At 41.8% G+C, this 15,973-nt stretch overlaps 1 protein-coding gene across 1 annotated transcript; it reads right to left on the bottom strand.

Annotated features, from left to right (window-relative positions):
* Positions 1–6,458: 6,458 nt before the first annotated feature.
* klf5a (Kruppel-like factor 5a) lies at positions 6,459–15,212 on the bottom strand. Its single transcript, XM_041050505.1, has 5 exons — positions 15,182–15,212; positions 14,880–15,080; positions 12,694–13,822; positions 11,318–11,377; positions 6,459–8,955 (listed from the first exon to the last, which is right to left on the bottom strand). Exons 2-5 carry the CDS (start codon positions 15,042–15,044, stop codon positions 8,777–8,779), a joined length of 1,533 nt encoding a protein of 510 aa, XP_040906439.1. The 5' UTR covers positions 15,045–15,080; positions 15,182–15,212; the 3' UTR covers positions 6,459–8,776.
* Between the last annotated feature and the right edge of the window lie 761 nt (positions 15,213–15,973).

The raw sequence follows: 15,973 nt of genomic DNA, 5'->3' as shown, positions 1-15,973 counted from the left end.
AAAGAAAAGGGGGGAGGAGGGGGCTGTGAGGTAGGGGATGTGCGATTCTTGTGTGTGTATGTGTGTGTGTGTGTGTGTATGTGTGGGCCTAAGCCATGTGTGCAGTGACTGTGTGTAGGTGTTAGGGGATATTTTGGCTGCAGCAGGGGGATTCAGGCATGACAGAGGCCTTCGTCATATAATAGGATAATGTTTTATCTCATCGGAAGAAAGGAGGAGGGAAGGGGTGGGGTAATGAGAAGGGAAAGAGAGAAGCTGATTCTTTTCATGAAGCAGATCTGGCATGGTTGTCCACCCACAAAACTTTACAACCTGTTGCACCCATGCTCGCACACACAGATTAATATTATGTACACAGGGTAGTATCTGGTCAGACAGGTTAGAACAAGCAATAGGAACTTCTTTTCATTGTGCAACATCTATTTATGTAAAGAATTATGTGCTTATCCTTTAGCTACAAGAGACTACATGTCTGTCAGTGTGTGCATGTGTGTGTGTGTGCTGTACATGCTGCCAGTTACTTCTTCCTAGAATTTTGTGCCCAATGTAAGTGGGTATAATTTTAGCTCATTTAACCACCTCCATGGAATTGAACATTGAACGCCCTTTTTTTTTTTAATACATAGTCTCTCTGGACAAAGTGGCATGGCTGTGGTAGTGTACTGGACAGGCCCTGGATAATGGTGTGTGAATATGTGCATCTCTACCTCCTGCGGCAAATACTCCTTCAGGCCAGAGCTGAAAATAACAATGTGTTCTTAGTCAACTGGGCCTGCTTGAGTGAGGACTTTAAAAAGAAAAAAAAAAAAAGTATGAGGTTTATGTGTTAGGAATGTTAAGCACTCTGCTGTACCTCTTTTCAGTTTCAATATTCCTTAAGAATCTCAATCTAGGTTCTCATTGTTGTCTAATATTGTTGCTTTAATTTAGTGTTTCCAAACCTTTTTTGGCTGGTGACATGCAATCAAAGTCCTGAGATTACATAGTCAGCATCTTAAACCTCTTGCTATTCTGGCTCCAGAGCTGCAGAGAAACATGTCCCCAGAAGAGCAGGCCAAGATTGGCAGTCTGCCACAGGGCTGACAGGGGAAAATGCCCACAGGAGGCACCATCAACAGCACAATATTTCCCATTCTTTCCCCTTTTCGGATATGTAATCTTTTATTCAGTGAATGGACATTTTTAGTGTAACTAAACTTGTCTACATGCACCTGCGAGAAGCTGAGAATTTAAGTTTCCAATCTACACAACCTGCATGTGTTTGAACTGTGGGAGGAAACTGGAGAAAACCCATAAACTGGAAGAACATGCCAAAACCTGACATGACTTCTGGGTCAACATGCCTGCCTGTCATCAGTGCACTCCTGTGATCTATGCATTTACAGTTATTTCCGACTGCAAACCAAATTTCATTCAGGATGAGAATAAAATAATTAAAATCACAGTTACTTGATTTCACAGGAAAAGCAAATTGATTTGTTAAACTTTGAAACCACAATTAAATCAAATAAGAAACGGTTTCATCTGATTTTACACATTATAACAAACACTTATGTATTTACTGATAAATGTCCCAATTTTTTTAAACACCTTGAATTTTTTTATCTTATTATTATTTATTTATTTTTTTGTAAATTGCAAACTCAGTATTTTCTACTTCCTGGAAAACAATGGCTTATTACTGGTGAGAATTAATAACTCTCAGCAATAAAAAGCTCACTTTTTTTTGGACCCTTAACAAAAAACTACCTTTGTCTCCCCACTGATATCTCTTTGGTTCACAGCTGTGATTAATGCCTGATTTATGCCCCGGCTAAAAATATTTTTCGACTGAAACACATCAACTGTCAGATAGTCTCAACAGTACTGTCTCACTGGGACTTTAAATTTTGGAATTGAGTTTGTCTTCCAAAGAATGAGCGATTAGTTTTTTTGTGTGTGTGTTTTTTTTTTTTCCAAAAAGAAAGGGAAAAAAAAAACTTAACAAGGACACCATTGTAATTTTTCAGTGTCTTTGCTGTGGGTTTTTGTTATGACAAGAACTAAAGGTTTCCCCATGGAGGTTTAAATTGAAACTGAATATACTGATTCCTCAAGCTGAAACAATAACACTAGGCAGCACAATTGGGGCACTTAAGTTGCAGGTTCAAGTCAACTGTGTTCATATTGAGTGACGAGTCACTGACCTTCTTCTGTATGTAATTTTCCTCAGTCAACAGAAAGTCGTTTTGACCCTCATACCCTCCCATTTATAAACACTTGATGCTTTACACGTTGCAATATCTGATGACATGTTTCTGATTAATCAAATGAGGAACTGATGTGGGTATAGTGCTGCTTTTTGGAGAGTGAACACACTTTCAGGATTAAACAGATCCACATGTGGCACCTTTGCCTGCAAAATTTGAATTCAATTCAAATATTTTTACACTTTAAATCAAGTGTAAAAATTTTGATTTATCTTGATTTAAAATTTTTACACTTTAAATCAAGAAAAGTTGTTAGTAAAAATTACAAGGATGTGCATAAATCTCCAAAGAAACATAAATGATCATTTAAGGACAAATCTTTTTGTATTTGTTCCCTAAATTTCCACACGTTGCCTCATTGCAGTGTTGTGCAGTTATAGAGTAAGAAAGATGGATATGCTTTATTACAATATTTTTGTATATATTGTCAATGTTTTTTCTATCTACTAATACACATTGGTGTAATTTAGAGTGGAACAGGGCATACATACAGAATAAAAGATGATATAATTTAGCCATAGAGTGCAGAAAATGTGATTCCAATCTTTGCTTAATGAACAGAAGTGACTGCTTCCTGATGTTCAACACAGAATTAGAAACCAGAAAATGAAGACTGAGGTTTATAAAATATAGTCAGAACAAACACTGAATTATTACTTGAGGAAACAAAGGGCCTTGTGTAAGCTGTTCTGAAACCTTTCCAGTGCATATGTTGCTTGTTGTCACTGTCAGAAGACCTAAAAATTTCAAAAAGCAGGGATTTCTTTAGCCCCTCAAAAGTTCCATAATTCACACAGTAGAGGGTTACATTTCAGTCTAAATTTAAATGGTGATTTGAGTGATTGAGTGAAGCCTCATAAATGCAGTTCATTGTCATGTTGGACTGAACCTGTGAGTTTGACCAATCAAGCAACAAGAAAGAGACGAGAAAACAAGAGGAAACTATTAGCTGTTTGGTCAGGGAGGTGTTCAGTACAGTCCAACAGCTGAGGAGTTGACGGTGAGCAAACAGATTTGATTAAGTGTACGTGTGTGGACAAAATATAGCCTGCAGACCCTTCACTCTTTTCACAAATCACGATAAGAACTCACAGAAAGGCCTCCACTTCCACACTTCAAGTACGAAAGCAAAAGGGTTTTGTTGTATCCTCTGAAGGCCCACTCAGGGTGTCGCCCTGAGTGTTTTGCAGGTGCAAAGATATTTCCCTGATATGGAGGGAAGCCTAATGGGCTTGTCCTTTGAACCCATTTTACATGGAGAGGAACCCACCCAGGGAATAATTGTACTGTAGCTTTAGGTGGCTCAAGGTTATCGTAATATATTTCTTCAAGAGTTGGACTAAATAGTTCAGTTATTATCAGTATGTTCCTCTGACTAGTCCTTTATCAGGAACTGTGTTGATCTAAGACTGTTACATTGGTTTATGGTTTGTAGGATTTGTCATCTTTTTCTGATTAGTCAGTGTGGAGTGATGTTGAAACTCCTTGACCACTGATACTACATTGCTATGTTTCACATGGTGAGGTAGTGACAAAAAAAAAGTGCATCTGAAAAACTAAATTAATAAAGCAACTCGTGACTGTGAATAAAACAAGACTTCACCCTTCAGAGCAGCAGCTAAAACTGGTTTTCAGAAGCAGCAGTAGTGATTGTTAGAAGCGTTTAAAGTAGGGTTTGTCATGTTAATCTCAGAAAATGATTCCTTTCAATTTTTTTTTTATCCTTGTAAAGTTGTAAAGTTTCAGGAACTTTTGTTCATTCTGCCCAGGACTTTTTACAACAGTCTTCAACAACACTGGACCAGTTTGAACCCCTTAAAATCCCCGAAAAAGTTCTGAAATGTGGGATACAGAGGTGTACAACTAGGGTGTCTCCCTCCCGCTCTCTGTGCACTGTGTATATGAATTGTGTTGGATTATCCATCAGGCACAGAGCACATGGCAGACTGCACAAACTACCTTCCTTTTCGATTGCCTTGAGCAAATTCAGGTGACACCTTAAGGCCCTTATCATTTTACTATATGGTTGGTTTAGTGGTGCAGGCTGCCAAACTAATTTTAAATTAATCAAACCACAAAGTAAGTGATCCTGGGGCCTCTGGGGGGCAGGGGCCCTGGTGCTAGTTGTCTGATTTTCCCAGTTAATCATTCATCTTTTGTTGAGGCTAATGAAATGTGGAGCGAAGTGGCTGCATTTAGCGTTGTTATCCAAAGTGCTTTTGTGTTTGCCTCTAACTAACCCATTCACACACACACAGATGGCTGCAAGACGCCCATGCAAGGTGCTGGCCTAACCATTGGGAGCGATCAATGCTTTAGAGTTTTGCCCTAGGACACCTGGCAACAGCTGAGCTATGGTCGCCCAAACCACACCAACTGCTTCAGATGGTGCTCGGTGTTTTTTCACCCTCTAGTGATATTTGAGTTCAAACATATAATACTTTCTAACTTCTGAGCAGTTCACCTGAGGCAACATTTTTTAAAATGAACGTAGCGTCTTGGAATGAAACCCTCCTCGATTTGTGATATTATCTTTAACTTTGTGATAGCATGTCAGCTGTTCTGGTATCTCTTCGATCTCTGATAACACCATGTTCTATTCTGAGAATATTGGGAAGGGTTGACTTTGGAGGGAGTTGCATATGTGTGAGTGTGTGTGTGTGTGTGTGTGTGTGTGCGTGTGTGTGTGTGTGTGTGTGTGTGTGTGTGTGTGTGTGTGTGTGTGTGTGTGTGTGTGTGTGTGTGTGTGTGTACATGTGTCTGTGTCTGTCCTGGCTCCCTGTGGTCACTCTATTGGTCTTCTGAGTGGGTGGTCTGTTCCAAGAGAGAAGCACTGGAAACATTACACCTACATACACATACACACTCACACACACATGCACAGACACACACAAAGGAAACTGGGAATCACACCAACGCAGCACAGCAGAGGGTGGAGCAGGCAGGAGCCTTCTTCCAGATGTGTGACATTAATTTAGTTGATCCAAAACATGAACCGGTAGCTCCCACTCACTCATCACCACTGTGTGTGTGTGTGTGTGTGTGTGTGTGTGTGTGTGTGTGTGTGTGTGTGTGTGTGTGTGTGTGTGAGAAACATGCATCCTAACTTTTTAGTGTTCACACAAAGCAATTCTTCATGTTGCACATGTATAATTTGGAAGAATTGGCGAGAGAGAGAGAGAGAATCAAGATAAGAGAAGAAAGCAACTGAGAGCAACTGAAGCAAAATTTCTCCTCCTTGGTTTTAGGTGGAGTTAAAGATGGAGCTAAGAGGACTAAAGGGAGATGAGGTGCATGATTAAAAAAGGGGAAAAGATGAGGAGCGGAGCAGGTTATGAGAACAGTCTCCACTCTGACCCACAGAGCAGCGCCCCTGGACTTTCATACAATACTTTCCACTGGGGGGGGGGGGGGGGGGGGATACGGTACATGGAAAGACAAAGAGAGAAAAAAATGAAATTAAATAAGAAGACTGGAGGAGGAAGAGAACGAGAGGAGATGTAGGAGGACGGAAGTGGTTGATTGGGTCCCCCCAGAGATTCTTTTGTTTAGATTGTTCTGCATTTCACTTCTTTCACTCTCTCCCCTCCACCTCCCTCTTTTCTGACATCTGAGGTAGATTACAACAGAGACCCTGGGTCACATTTATGACTTAAACCAAGAACATATGGTGTGTGCGTGTGTGCGCGCATGTTTGTACGTCCATTTCAATGCAGTGGGATTCCCCTCCGGTCCCTGAGTGGTGGTCAAATTTATTTTCTTGTCCATTGTCTCTTGCTGAGATATCAAAGGACTATTGTTTGTTGATCAGCAAGGGTGCTGCAGGTTACTTTCAGGTCCTGGACAAGAACGCTTTGCCTCTCCCCCACTTCTTCCCCTCTTATCTCCTTTTGCCGAAACTGAACTTTTAGGTATGTCGGATCTACCGCAGAAAATCCCAGACAGAGGATCAGCACTTCCACCAAAACCCTGTTTAGATTTTAAAAGATTAAGTGTGGTTATGTCTCATTTGTTTCATTTAGGCCTTGACGAGGCTTGTTTTAATGGCCCACAGATGCCACTCTCTATCTGCTCAGTGTGGCTTACCCTTCCAAAAAAATGCTTTCATATAAAACATTTTCATTGGCTTCCTTAAGCCATGAAATTCAGTCATTGTCAGCAGGTAAGAGAGGAAATCTCCCCATTAATTTCAGCACAAGAGCACATCTGTAAAAGTGTCAGTTGACTTTATTGGGATCGGCTTCACTCAGTTGAAGAAAAACAACTTTTGTCTTTGGAACGTTTACCACAGAAGGAAAAAAAAACGAAAGGATTTATAAAATAAGTTGTTGAAAGGACAATATATAAAACAATGGCATCAAAATATCTTTGACAAGAGAACAAAACCAAAAAGAAAAAAAAGGCTCAAATATTTTTGGATGCGGGGCAGTTTCCTCTTTTTTGCCCTTTTGTTTACAAAATAATAACAAAAGAGGAAAAAAAACAAACAAAATCAAGTTATTTACAGTGCATATATTTACATTAAGGCATTGTTGCTGGGGAGAAAGACGGCTGATCTGATACAACCCCCACTTCTACACAAATCAAATAAATAGATTTACCATGATACATTACAGTGCTATATTTTCTTAACGCTACCTGCAGTGAATGAACAAATACAGTTGTAAGTTCTGGCTAAACCACACCACCAAAATGGACACTGAGGTGTACGTTAAAGCACAGGTTCACATTTTTTCAAGTCTATCTTATATATATATAAGAATAATATTCTTGTGTCCATATGTACATTAAAAGGGTGATTTCAATGCAAAATCAGCCGGGACAGCAAACGCTGTCTATTAGAGAGAATTTGAGATGAGATTTATTTTAAAAGATACAATTTGATTTGTATAACTCAGAATGTTGAAGCCTCATATAATAATAAAATGAAGAGTGTTGATTTTGTCTCCCGTCACTCGCATGTTTAAAGCGGGAACCTTATCATGGCCAGAGAAAAGGGAGCAGTAACTTTTGTAATGTACACAGGGGCACGTGAGCATAGTTGAAAGAACGTCTTGAAGAAACATGAACCTATTCTTTAACAAAACACGTGTCCATGTTCGACTGATTGATAGAGCCGCGTTGCGAGTTAGTTGTGTACAAAGTCAGAGAGCGAAAACCCCCAGAGAAAGGACTGACTATCATTTTAATTTAAAAAAAATCCACATAATGTCAGGATGTCCGTGAAGTGGCCTGAGCTGTGCTGTTAAATTACAACGAATGATGGGTAACCTTGTAATTTAAAATACGTTTTCTTTAGCTGAGTCGAGAGATTCAATAGATTCAGAAATAAAAACAGCACCATGCGTGTTTAAAGGACTGTCTACATTGATCACAGCTCAGCTACCACTGAACAAAAACACATAAACCAGAGGAGGAGGCACTTAATAAGGTGTTGATGATGGAGATGATGCTTTGGTTAAAACATTGTAAAGAAGTAAAACGATGGATGAGACAGATGTACAGCAGCTGTATATTGAAGACGCTTAATTTAAGCTTGTGCATCAAATACACTCACTTCTGTTAAACTGAATGAATTCTAGAATATGTCTATGGGCTCTGCTTACATTTCTCTGGCTGGAAATCCATCGAAAGACAATCTGAATAATTCATCACCTAATTGCTGCTCTTTAGCAACCATCCACCTCTCTCTGTTTCTCAGTCGTCCTCAGATCTCCTCTCTCTAAAATCAAAAATCTTTCTATCTCTCTCTCTGCACCCCTCCCTCGTTTTTTTCCCCTGCACTATCTTCCCTCTCTCCAGAGTATAAATGCCTTCAATTTTTAATATCTGAACAGCAATGATTTGTGAGATTCAGTCCAGTAGTGATAATGATCGTTCCAGTGGTGAATGAGATGCATGGGCCAAAAAAGGCTCAGACTTAGATTACCAATTCTAGTGCAAACCAAATGATTTGGTAAAAAATAAAATCTGGATATTCCAGTTATATAAACAATTAAACAAACCATGGAGTAAACAAAGATTTGGTTTGGCTAGTTTTGCAAACAAAAGCTTCTCCTTTATAAAAAAAAAAAAAAAAGAAGTCTTTTCTATGTTAGAACAGAGAAAAAACGTACAAGTTTTGAGTGGTAAGTGCTTTCATTCCAGTCACACACAAGAGTCCAAATGGACTGGAGATACATTTTGGAGCTACCATATTATTTTTGTTACAATTTTTCTTCTTTGTATTTATTCAAAGAAATTTATACCAAGTATATCTGGAGGTTAAAGGACCAGGAGCTTCATCTGGCCATTATCTTTTTACTTTACAACCTCCAAACCGTCCCATTGTTAGGCTATCATACTGTTTTAGCACATGATAGCAGCACCAGGAGGAGCTGTGGTGTCAGTGAAAGCTGCTCTACATCAGGCAGCTTGTAACATTGTAGTTGTGGGAGATGGAGTGAGTGCTTTATGTCTGTCAAGATAGTGCTTGTGTATTTGCAGTGTGTATGTGTGTGTGTGTGTGTGAGTGTGTGCAAATGTTGCTAGTTCTGGTGTCTCTTCATGTGCAGGGCGAGGTGGTCGGATCGGGAAAAGGCTCGTGAACAGACGGCGCACTGGAAGGGTTTGGCGCCCGTGTGCTTCCGATAGTGACGCGTCAGCTCGTCTGAGCGAGCGAAACGCCAGTCACAGCTGTCCCACGTGCACCTGTACGGCTTCTCACCTGTGGGGGGAGAGAGAAAGTCTGGATGAGTGCTGCTGCCCTCTGAGAAACTGAGCTAACAGTAGCACTGAGCTAAATTTCTAGCTCGATCACCTGATCTCCGGCTCTCTATGACAGACCAGAGAATGTCAGTATGTGATTATAGGTAATGATACTACTGATTATTATTAGAACAGACACTGATTTCTTGAGTTACATGATTCATACAGCTAGGTGGATCAACAGGGAAAACAGGCTTTGCTGAAAAGTCAAGTTGTCTAACTACATATGCAGTCATAACACTCTCACAGACAAGTTTCCCACGGACAACTGGTCTGTATTGTCTGCCTTTGCTTCTGTGCGTGTTTCTTTGACAGCTGTAGTATGTTTCTTTGTCACGAAATACAGCCAGTGAGAAGCAGGGGAAGTTGATCTTTGTTCTTCTGTCTTTGGCTTGTCTCTTTTTTGTCCTTTTTTTAATCTGCATTTTAAAAGTTAAGTGGGATAACCTTCTATTTAAATTAACATTTTTTTTTGGCTTATCCGTGTAATTGACTATAGAGTGTCTTAAATGTGAGCCAGAGTGCTTTTAGAGAAAATTATAAAGGAATCTAATGAAAGCTGTGTGGGCTGGTTGGATGTTTTTGTTCTTCTAATCCTTTTTTTAACATCTATTTATGCAATTAATAATTCAGCAACAGTGTGACAGTGCCCTTATTACTCTCTCACACTGTGAACATTTTCCATTGGAATTACCTCTATCAAAGACATAGTTAAATGCCATATTTAGAAGCTCTGTGCACCGTAAACATAATGCCATACAGCTTAACTAAACTCAAGCTGAAGCAGAAATCTCAGAGATGGAAATCTTAAAAACTTGGACAAATAAAAAACAAAAGTGTTCTTTTTGTCATTTGGGTGAACTGACCCTTTAAACCAGCACAGCAAGGTTCTGCAGTGTTGCTAAAACAACCACAGTAAACCTGTTGTGAAATTAACCGCAGCGTCGCCAAAGTTAGAAACACACACCTGAAACTGAACACAGTGAGGAGAGACAATGAAAAGACGTTGAGAAAAAACAAAGAGTGAACGGAGAGGAGTGTTCAGTTCTCACAATAGACTCGCAGACACATGTACCGACGCATGCACACACACAGACAGACACACAAACAATCAGGGTAATGGATGTTGATGGAGATTAGAGTGGGAACTCCCACAGGGACCCAAATGCATTAGGAATCATCTCATACAGATTACTGACAGGTGTGTGTGGACGTGTCTGTGTGTGTGTGTATATATATGAGTGCATAAGTGTGCATTGAGGCAGCTGAATAAGAGAAGTAGAATGAGTAACAGACAAAGATAGAAATGGGGGGGAGGGGGTTGGAGACGGGGGGGGGGGGGGGGGGGGGCTTGGCACAAAAGCAGAGAAGATGATTAGATGAATGAAAGCGATAGAAAAAAAGGAAAGAAAATAACTAAGCAAGACTGACAAAAGCAGAGAGGATATGGAAGCTGCTGCTGCATCTCTCTTTACGTGTCGTGTTCTCATCTTGTGGTCTGTAATAACTGCAATAACCACAATCAGCCTGCAGCATGAATGACGCCAGATCTAATTGTCGTGTCATGTTCCCAGTACTGAAATGCATGGCAATCACACCCACAACGATGTTCCGAACAAGTCGTTCATAAGTGGAACAGATTCCTAGTTTCAAAGTGGTAAGAGAGAGTTTTGTGTGTGTACCCAGATGACTGAGTGAAGCGTAGATATCAACAGAGGCTTTGTTTTGTTAGCTGGAGTGAGGTGGGGCCCAACACCTAAGCGCTTGTTTGTTGACTTTGCTTATCCAAAACTAATACTTCAAATGTACTGTAAATGTGAAAGAAGGAGAGTGACTGAAAGAAAGGGAAAATACGACAGAGGAAAATGGACCATGACAGGCTCACAGTGATGACTGAAGTGGAGATCTGATGGACAAGATGATCTGAGATATTTTTGTATCTGTGCAGACAGGATTTGTATATATTTATAGTGGCGAACAAGCCCAACTAGTCTCAGAAAAGCGTATCAAAGTATTTAAACATCGATGTCTAAATGGCAATGGGATCCTGAGAGAGATGGCACCACTTGTCTAGCACTGACCACATAGTGCGGGAGTCATCCCCTGGCAGAAGTGTGTCGCTTCCACCTGTTTTGATGGAATAGTATATTGGGCAGAGGATGGGAATGGGGTAGGATACATTTACACACACATGCCAAGAACACCACTCTGCCTAGCAACATGGTGCCAGTGCAGATACCGAAATACGAGTCGTGTGGGCAGCGTCATTTTTTTGACGGGTCCTGTTTTAAAAAGCTGCATAAATTAGAGGAATGTCTTACCCGTGTGAGTTCTGAGGTGGGCTTTCAGATGGGACGACTTGGTGTAGACCTTCTTGCAGCCTGACGACAGACAGGGAGATAAACACAAACAGAAGGCTAAGTCAAAATCCAAATAATTCACATGAGGCAGATATGTATTTACTCAATAAACTGAGCTGTGGTATGCTAGTGGTATTTGAACTAATGAAGAACAGAAGCTGTTTGGAATGACATATAGTAAATGTTTGTTCTGTAGAAAAACAAAAACTTGGCTAACACATATTCTGATTTTCATGTGACTGTGTTAAAAAGTGGTCCACACAGTTTTATTTTATATCAAAACTGTTTAAATCTGGAGCATTTAAAAAGGAATTCATTCAGCCACATGCCACTGAACCGCACAGAGTACCGCTTTGTTGAAAACTTCTGTTCACTGCACCTGTTAGTTTGTCATCAAAGTCGAGATATTTTAAGTTCAGGATTACGAAACCTTTCTCAGATTGTTTTATACACAGTATGTAAATCACAATGTCAGCAAGGTTATTTAGAAAGATATTTTTCAGATTTATGATGAGAATTTCATTTGTTGTACAGCACTAACAGAGAGCACTAACAGACCTTGGGTGAAGTGTGGATCTGTCCTTGCGTGGATATGACAGATCTACTTCATCTGACTTTTAAAAAAATTAGACGTGTGCTAACATGCCGTAGGAGGCTCCGCTTAAGCCTATTTTACACGCTGCCACAGGCGAGTTGACATTACATATTCTACAAGTAGCTGCACATCATACAGCTGTGTGTGTGTGTGAGTGTGAGCCTGTGAAAAAAATATCTGTGCAAGTAATCTCAAGTGTAGCTGTATGCTAATGTGTATGTGGAAAAACAAATCAAACGATTTAAGGACAACATCTATCTGATTAACACGCCCACACACACACACACACACACACACACACACACACACTTCATTCTACAATCACACCAGTGACGATTTTAAAGCCACAACAATGTGTGAGAGCTCACGGCTGAGAGTGCCGAAGCTATTTGAGGTGTGATTATAAATGTACAAAGTAGTTTTTAAATCAGACGGTTAATTGACAGGCAGTGCGTGATTGTCTCCATTGCCAAAATATTCTAATTCCAGAGCAGCATGTTCCCGGCTGTGGCTGCAGTACATATCGTGACTCATAGGCCTGGGAAAGTCATTCAAAACACAACATATAATTTCAAAAAAATGCACGGGTGTCTTAAAATAAAGCTGGTTTTCTCAAAGCTGACCTTTGTGAGTGACCAAAGATTCACCTGACCGCAGTGCAGTGTAAAAATAAACACACTCACAGAACAATGACAAGAATCAGCATGCACATACAGTGGCAGACCTGTGTTATTCTTCTAACCTGGGTAATCACAGTGGTGGATCCGTCGTTTCTCCAAGTCTGGGTTGTTCCTCCGGCTGTAGCGGACAGGCACAGTGGTCTGAGCAGGGGTTGGGGCTGAGGTTGTTGCAGGGGCTTGGGGAAGGACTGCGGTTTGGCCTGGGACTGGCGTGGGACCTGTAGTGAGGGGCAGGGCTAAGCTCCCTGGTCCCGGGCTGGGTCCGAGTCCAGGGGTGCTACCTGCCAACTTGGAGGCGATGGTGGCTGCATATGAAGGAGGAGGGGACATGGTGTGGAGTAACTCCTTCTGCCTGTCGGGGCTGCCGGGCTCCGAGCTTGGCGGAGAGGGCGGCAGGTAGGGCACCTGCTGCTGGAGGAAATGGGGGTGTGCCTGAGCATGAGGATGTGTGTATGCCCCCCCGCCCAGGCCACAGTAGGCAGGCTTGGCAGTCTGCTCCTGCTGAGATGCAGAAGAAGCTACCGGCAAATCATGGAAAGGCGTGTGGACTGTGGAAGTGGAAGTGTGTTGTATCTGCTGCTGATGATGATGCTGATGCTGAGCCTCCATACCATCGCTGTGGTGATGGTCCAAGCCAGAGTTTAGGAGCTGAAACAGTGAGCCGCTGTTGTCGTGGTGGTGGAGAGCATGGGGCTCGAACTGTGATGACATTTCCTGTTTGACAAAAACTCCTGGCACTGAATTGCCACCTCGGCAGCCTCCTGACTGGTTGAAAACACTGGTGAAGTCCGGTAACCCTGTTAACGTCATGTTTATGGCTGAAGTTTCCATAGCAATACTGCCGGGGCCATGCCCAGATGTGCTGCAGCTACTCGTGGGCGTAGTGTTGGGACAGTGTGGCTGTAAGTTGGGGGAGAAACACGGGGAGGCAGATTCTGTTTTGATTTGAGTGAGACCTGTGTGGTTCTGGTGCTGAGGGGGCCGCACCTGCTGACACAAGCCCATCCTCAGGTAGGCCACGTCAGGGAGGTAAAGATTCATGTTGAGGGTGTAGGGAGCCCCAGTGTGATCATCAGTGAAAAACTGATCCACCGCAGATGCACCGTCTCTGTGTGATTTCTGCTGGCTGTCTGCGGGAGGTGGTAGGGAAAGCGGCTGAGGGGAGAGATACCTGTCCATCTCACATTTTGCCTGTTGGTTAAAAGACAAACACACACAAAAGGAAACAAATAATTTTATAGTTTTACGTTAAACTTTGATTAAATGAAATACACCCAGCTATGACTTCAGCAAGCGCTTCTCGTGAGCCACTATGAAACTATTCTGAGGCACTATTTTGAGAAGACAAAGGTTTGATAGGACAGTCACCGCTAAAACATTTATCAAGTAGTCATCAATAGGCGGTTGCCACATTCCCTTTCTGCCTGCAAGGCTGAACTCAAAAACCTATCAGCTGCGAGGGCAACAGTTGAGGATCAGGCCACGCTTTGGTGAAAATAAAGAATCAGATCTAATAGCGCTCACATAAAATATTAGGAAATGTGCACATCTGCAGTTATGATAACAGACGAAAGAAGCAGCCTATCACCGATCAAACAGGTGAACAACTTAATGTCAAGCAATCCCTTGTTGACACTGTGCCTCTAATTCCTGAGAATATGAAGGATCTAACTGGTGTAAAAGTTAGAAAAGCCCTGCAGCAGAGGATGAAACAGCAACATGAAAGGGAGTGGGGAAACACCCATGCCTCCCTGCCCGCTGCTGCAGCAGCAGCAGCAGCAGTAGTCTGGGGATGGGCTGCTATTTCTAGGCTCCTGATCCCACCAGCTGTTATATAGACCTCTCTCCTCTGCCGCACAAGTTTCCAGCTAACTGGGGGACAGAGTTGCCGGGACCTTTCTGTCCGAAGCTGGAGTCAGTTGTTGTTGGGGTGGTATGATGGTGAGAGGGGACGCCAAGAAGAGACCAACAACTGGTGACCAACTGGCTGGCATAGAAAACATGCGGTGAATGCGTTTGCAGGCTGCGTCCAGCTGGTCGCAGCCTGCTTTGCTTATTACCGCAAATAGAGCACAACAAAGTGATGATTAACATCACGCAGCTAGGTCGACTGCTATTTGGAGGCCAGCTATAAAAAATAAAAAATAAAAAAAATCCCACCAACCTGGGTCTACAACCAGTCTGCCACGCCCATTCAATGAAATACATCACTAATGTGAAAAGTCGGCTTGATTTCTATCCGGTTTACCTGTGCGTAGTCATTTTGTCCAGACTTGTCCGTTTCTGTGATCTTGCAGTCCAAGCCGAACAACGCCGAGTCCTCCAGAGGGAATCCAGCGGAGAGAGTCGCCTTCTGCAGCGGATAGAAGGGATCCTCCTGCCCGCCGCCGCTCATCGTGAGTGTCGCGGCCATGAAGCTACGATGCAGCACCGCAAAAGATCGCTCGTCCTGTTATGCAAAAAAAAAAAACAAACCCGAAGAGGATGCTACACCGTACCGTGGAAAGGATTAAAGCCGACGAGGTGTAGTGCGTGTGGTGGAGTTATTACTGCGTGTCTGTCTGCTCCATCTCCTTCCACTTGTTTCATCCTTCCACCGGCCCACAGACACTTTTCTATCTCCTGTTGTAGGGCGGAGCGGCCCAGTGTAAATACAGCACACGCACCGCCCACCAAACCTTTAAAAAGCCTTTGATCATTCATTCACCGGCCACCGCCCTACGCTCCATCTAAATACATTAACAACACTGTCGTAAAGCGTACACAGGCTCCATCAGACACAATACACATCCAGTGGGGCAGGAAAGGTTAAAGTGAATGTACCAGATTTTTGTGAGTTATATATGTATATATGTGTGTGTGTGTGTGTGTGTGTGTATATATATATGTATGTATATATATATATACTTTTACTTTTTAAATGCGTACCTTGTACTTGTATTTCTACACTGTGTGTGTATATATATCTATATCTATAGATGTACACACACAGAGTGTAGACCTTGTACCCAAGTACAAGGCACGCATTTAAAAAGTAAAAGTACAGAAATACTGGCGTCAAAATACACTCAAAGAAGCAAAAGTAAAAGAACACAATATGGAGAATGGTCCAGTTTATGCTTATGCTTATGATAAACTGCAGTTTATGCTGCAGTTTATCTTAATCTATATCATAATTTATTAGTTGGTTATATCATATATTCATAATTTGAATCTAATAACTAGAAACTAAAGCTGTCAGTTAAATGTAGTGGCTTGAAAAGAAGATGTTGCCTCCAACATGTATTGGAGAAGAAGTACAAAGTTGTATAACTACCTAAGTTATATTTGCCACGATGTACC

The sequence above is a fragment of the Toxotes jaculatrix genome, chromosome 11, assembly GCF_017976425.1.
Source record: "Toxotes jaculatrix isolate fToxJac2 chromosome 11, fToxJac2.pri, whole genome shotgun sequence".
Classification (NCBI taxonomy): domain Eukaryota; kingdom Metazoa; phylum Chordata; class Actinopteri; family Toxotidae; genus Toxotes; species Toxotes jaculatrix.
Note: the sequence above shows the minus strand (reverse complement) of the source record. Positions and strands in the feature narration are given on the sequence as shown.

Bases quoted from the DNA above. Each gene is read 5' to 3' on its own strand.
- klf5a (XM_041050505.1), bottom strand. From the start codon at position 15,044: ATGGCCGCGACACTCACGATGAGCGGCGGCGGGCAGGAGGATCCCTTC. The intron at 13,823-14,879 runs GTAAACCGGATA...TTTAACCAACAG, and splicing joins GACAAAATGACTACGCACAG to GCAAAATGTGAGATGGACAG. The intron at 8,956-11,317 runs GTAAGACATTCC...CTCCCCCCACAG, and splicing joins CCACCTCAGAACTCACACGG to GTGAGAAGCCGTACAGGTGC.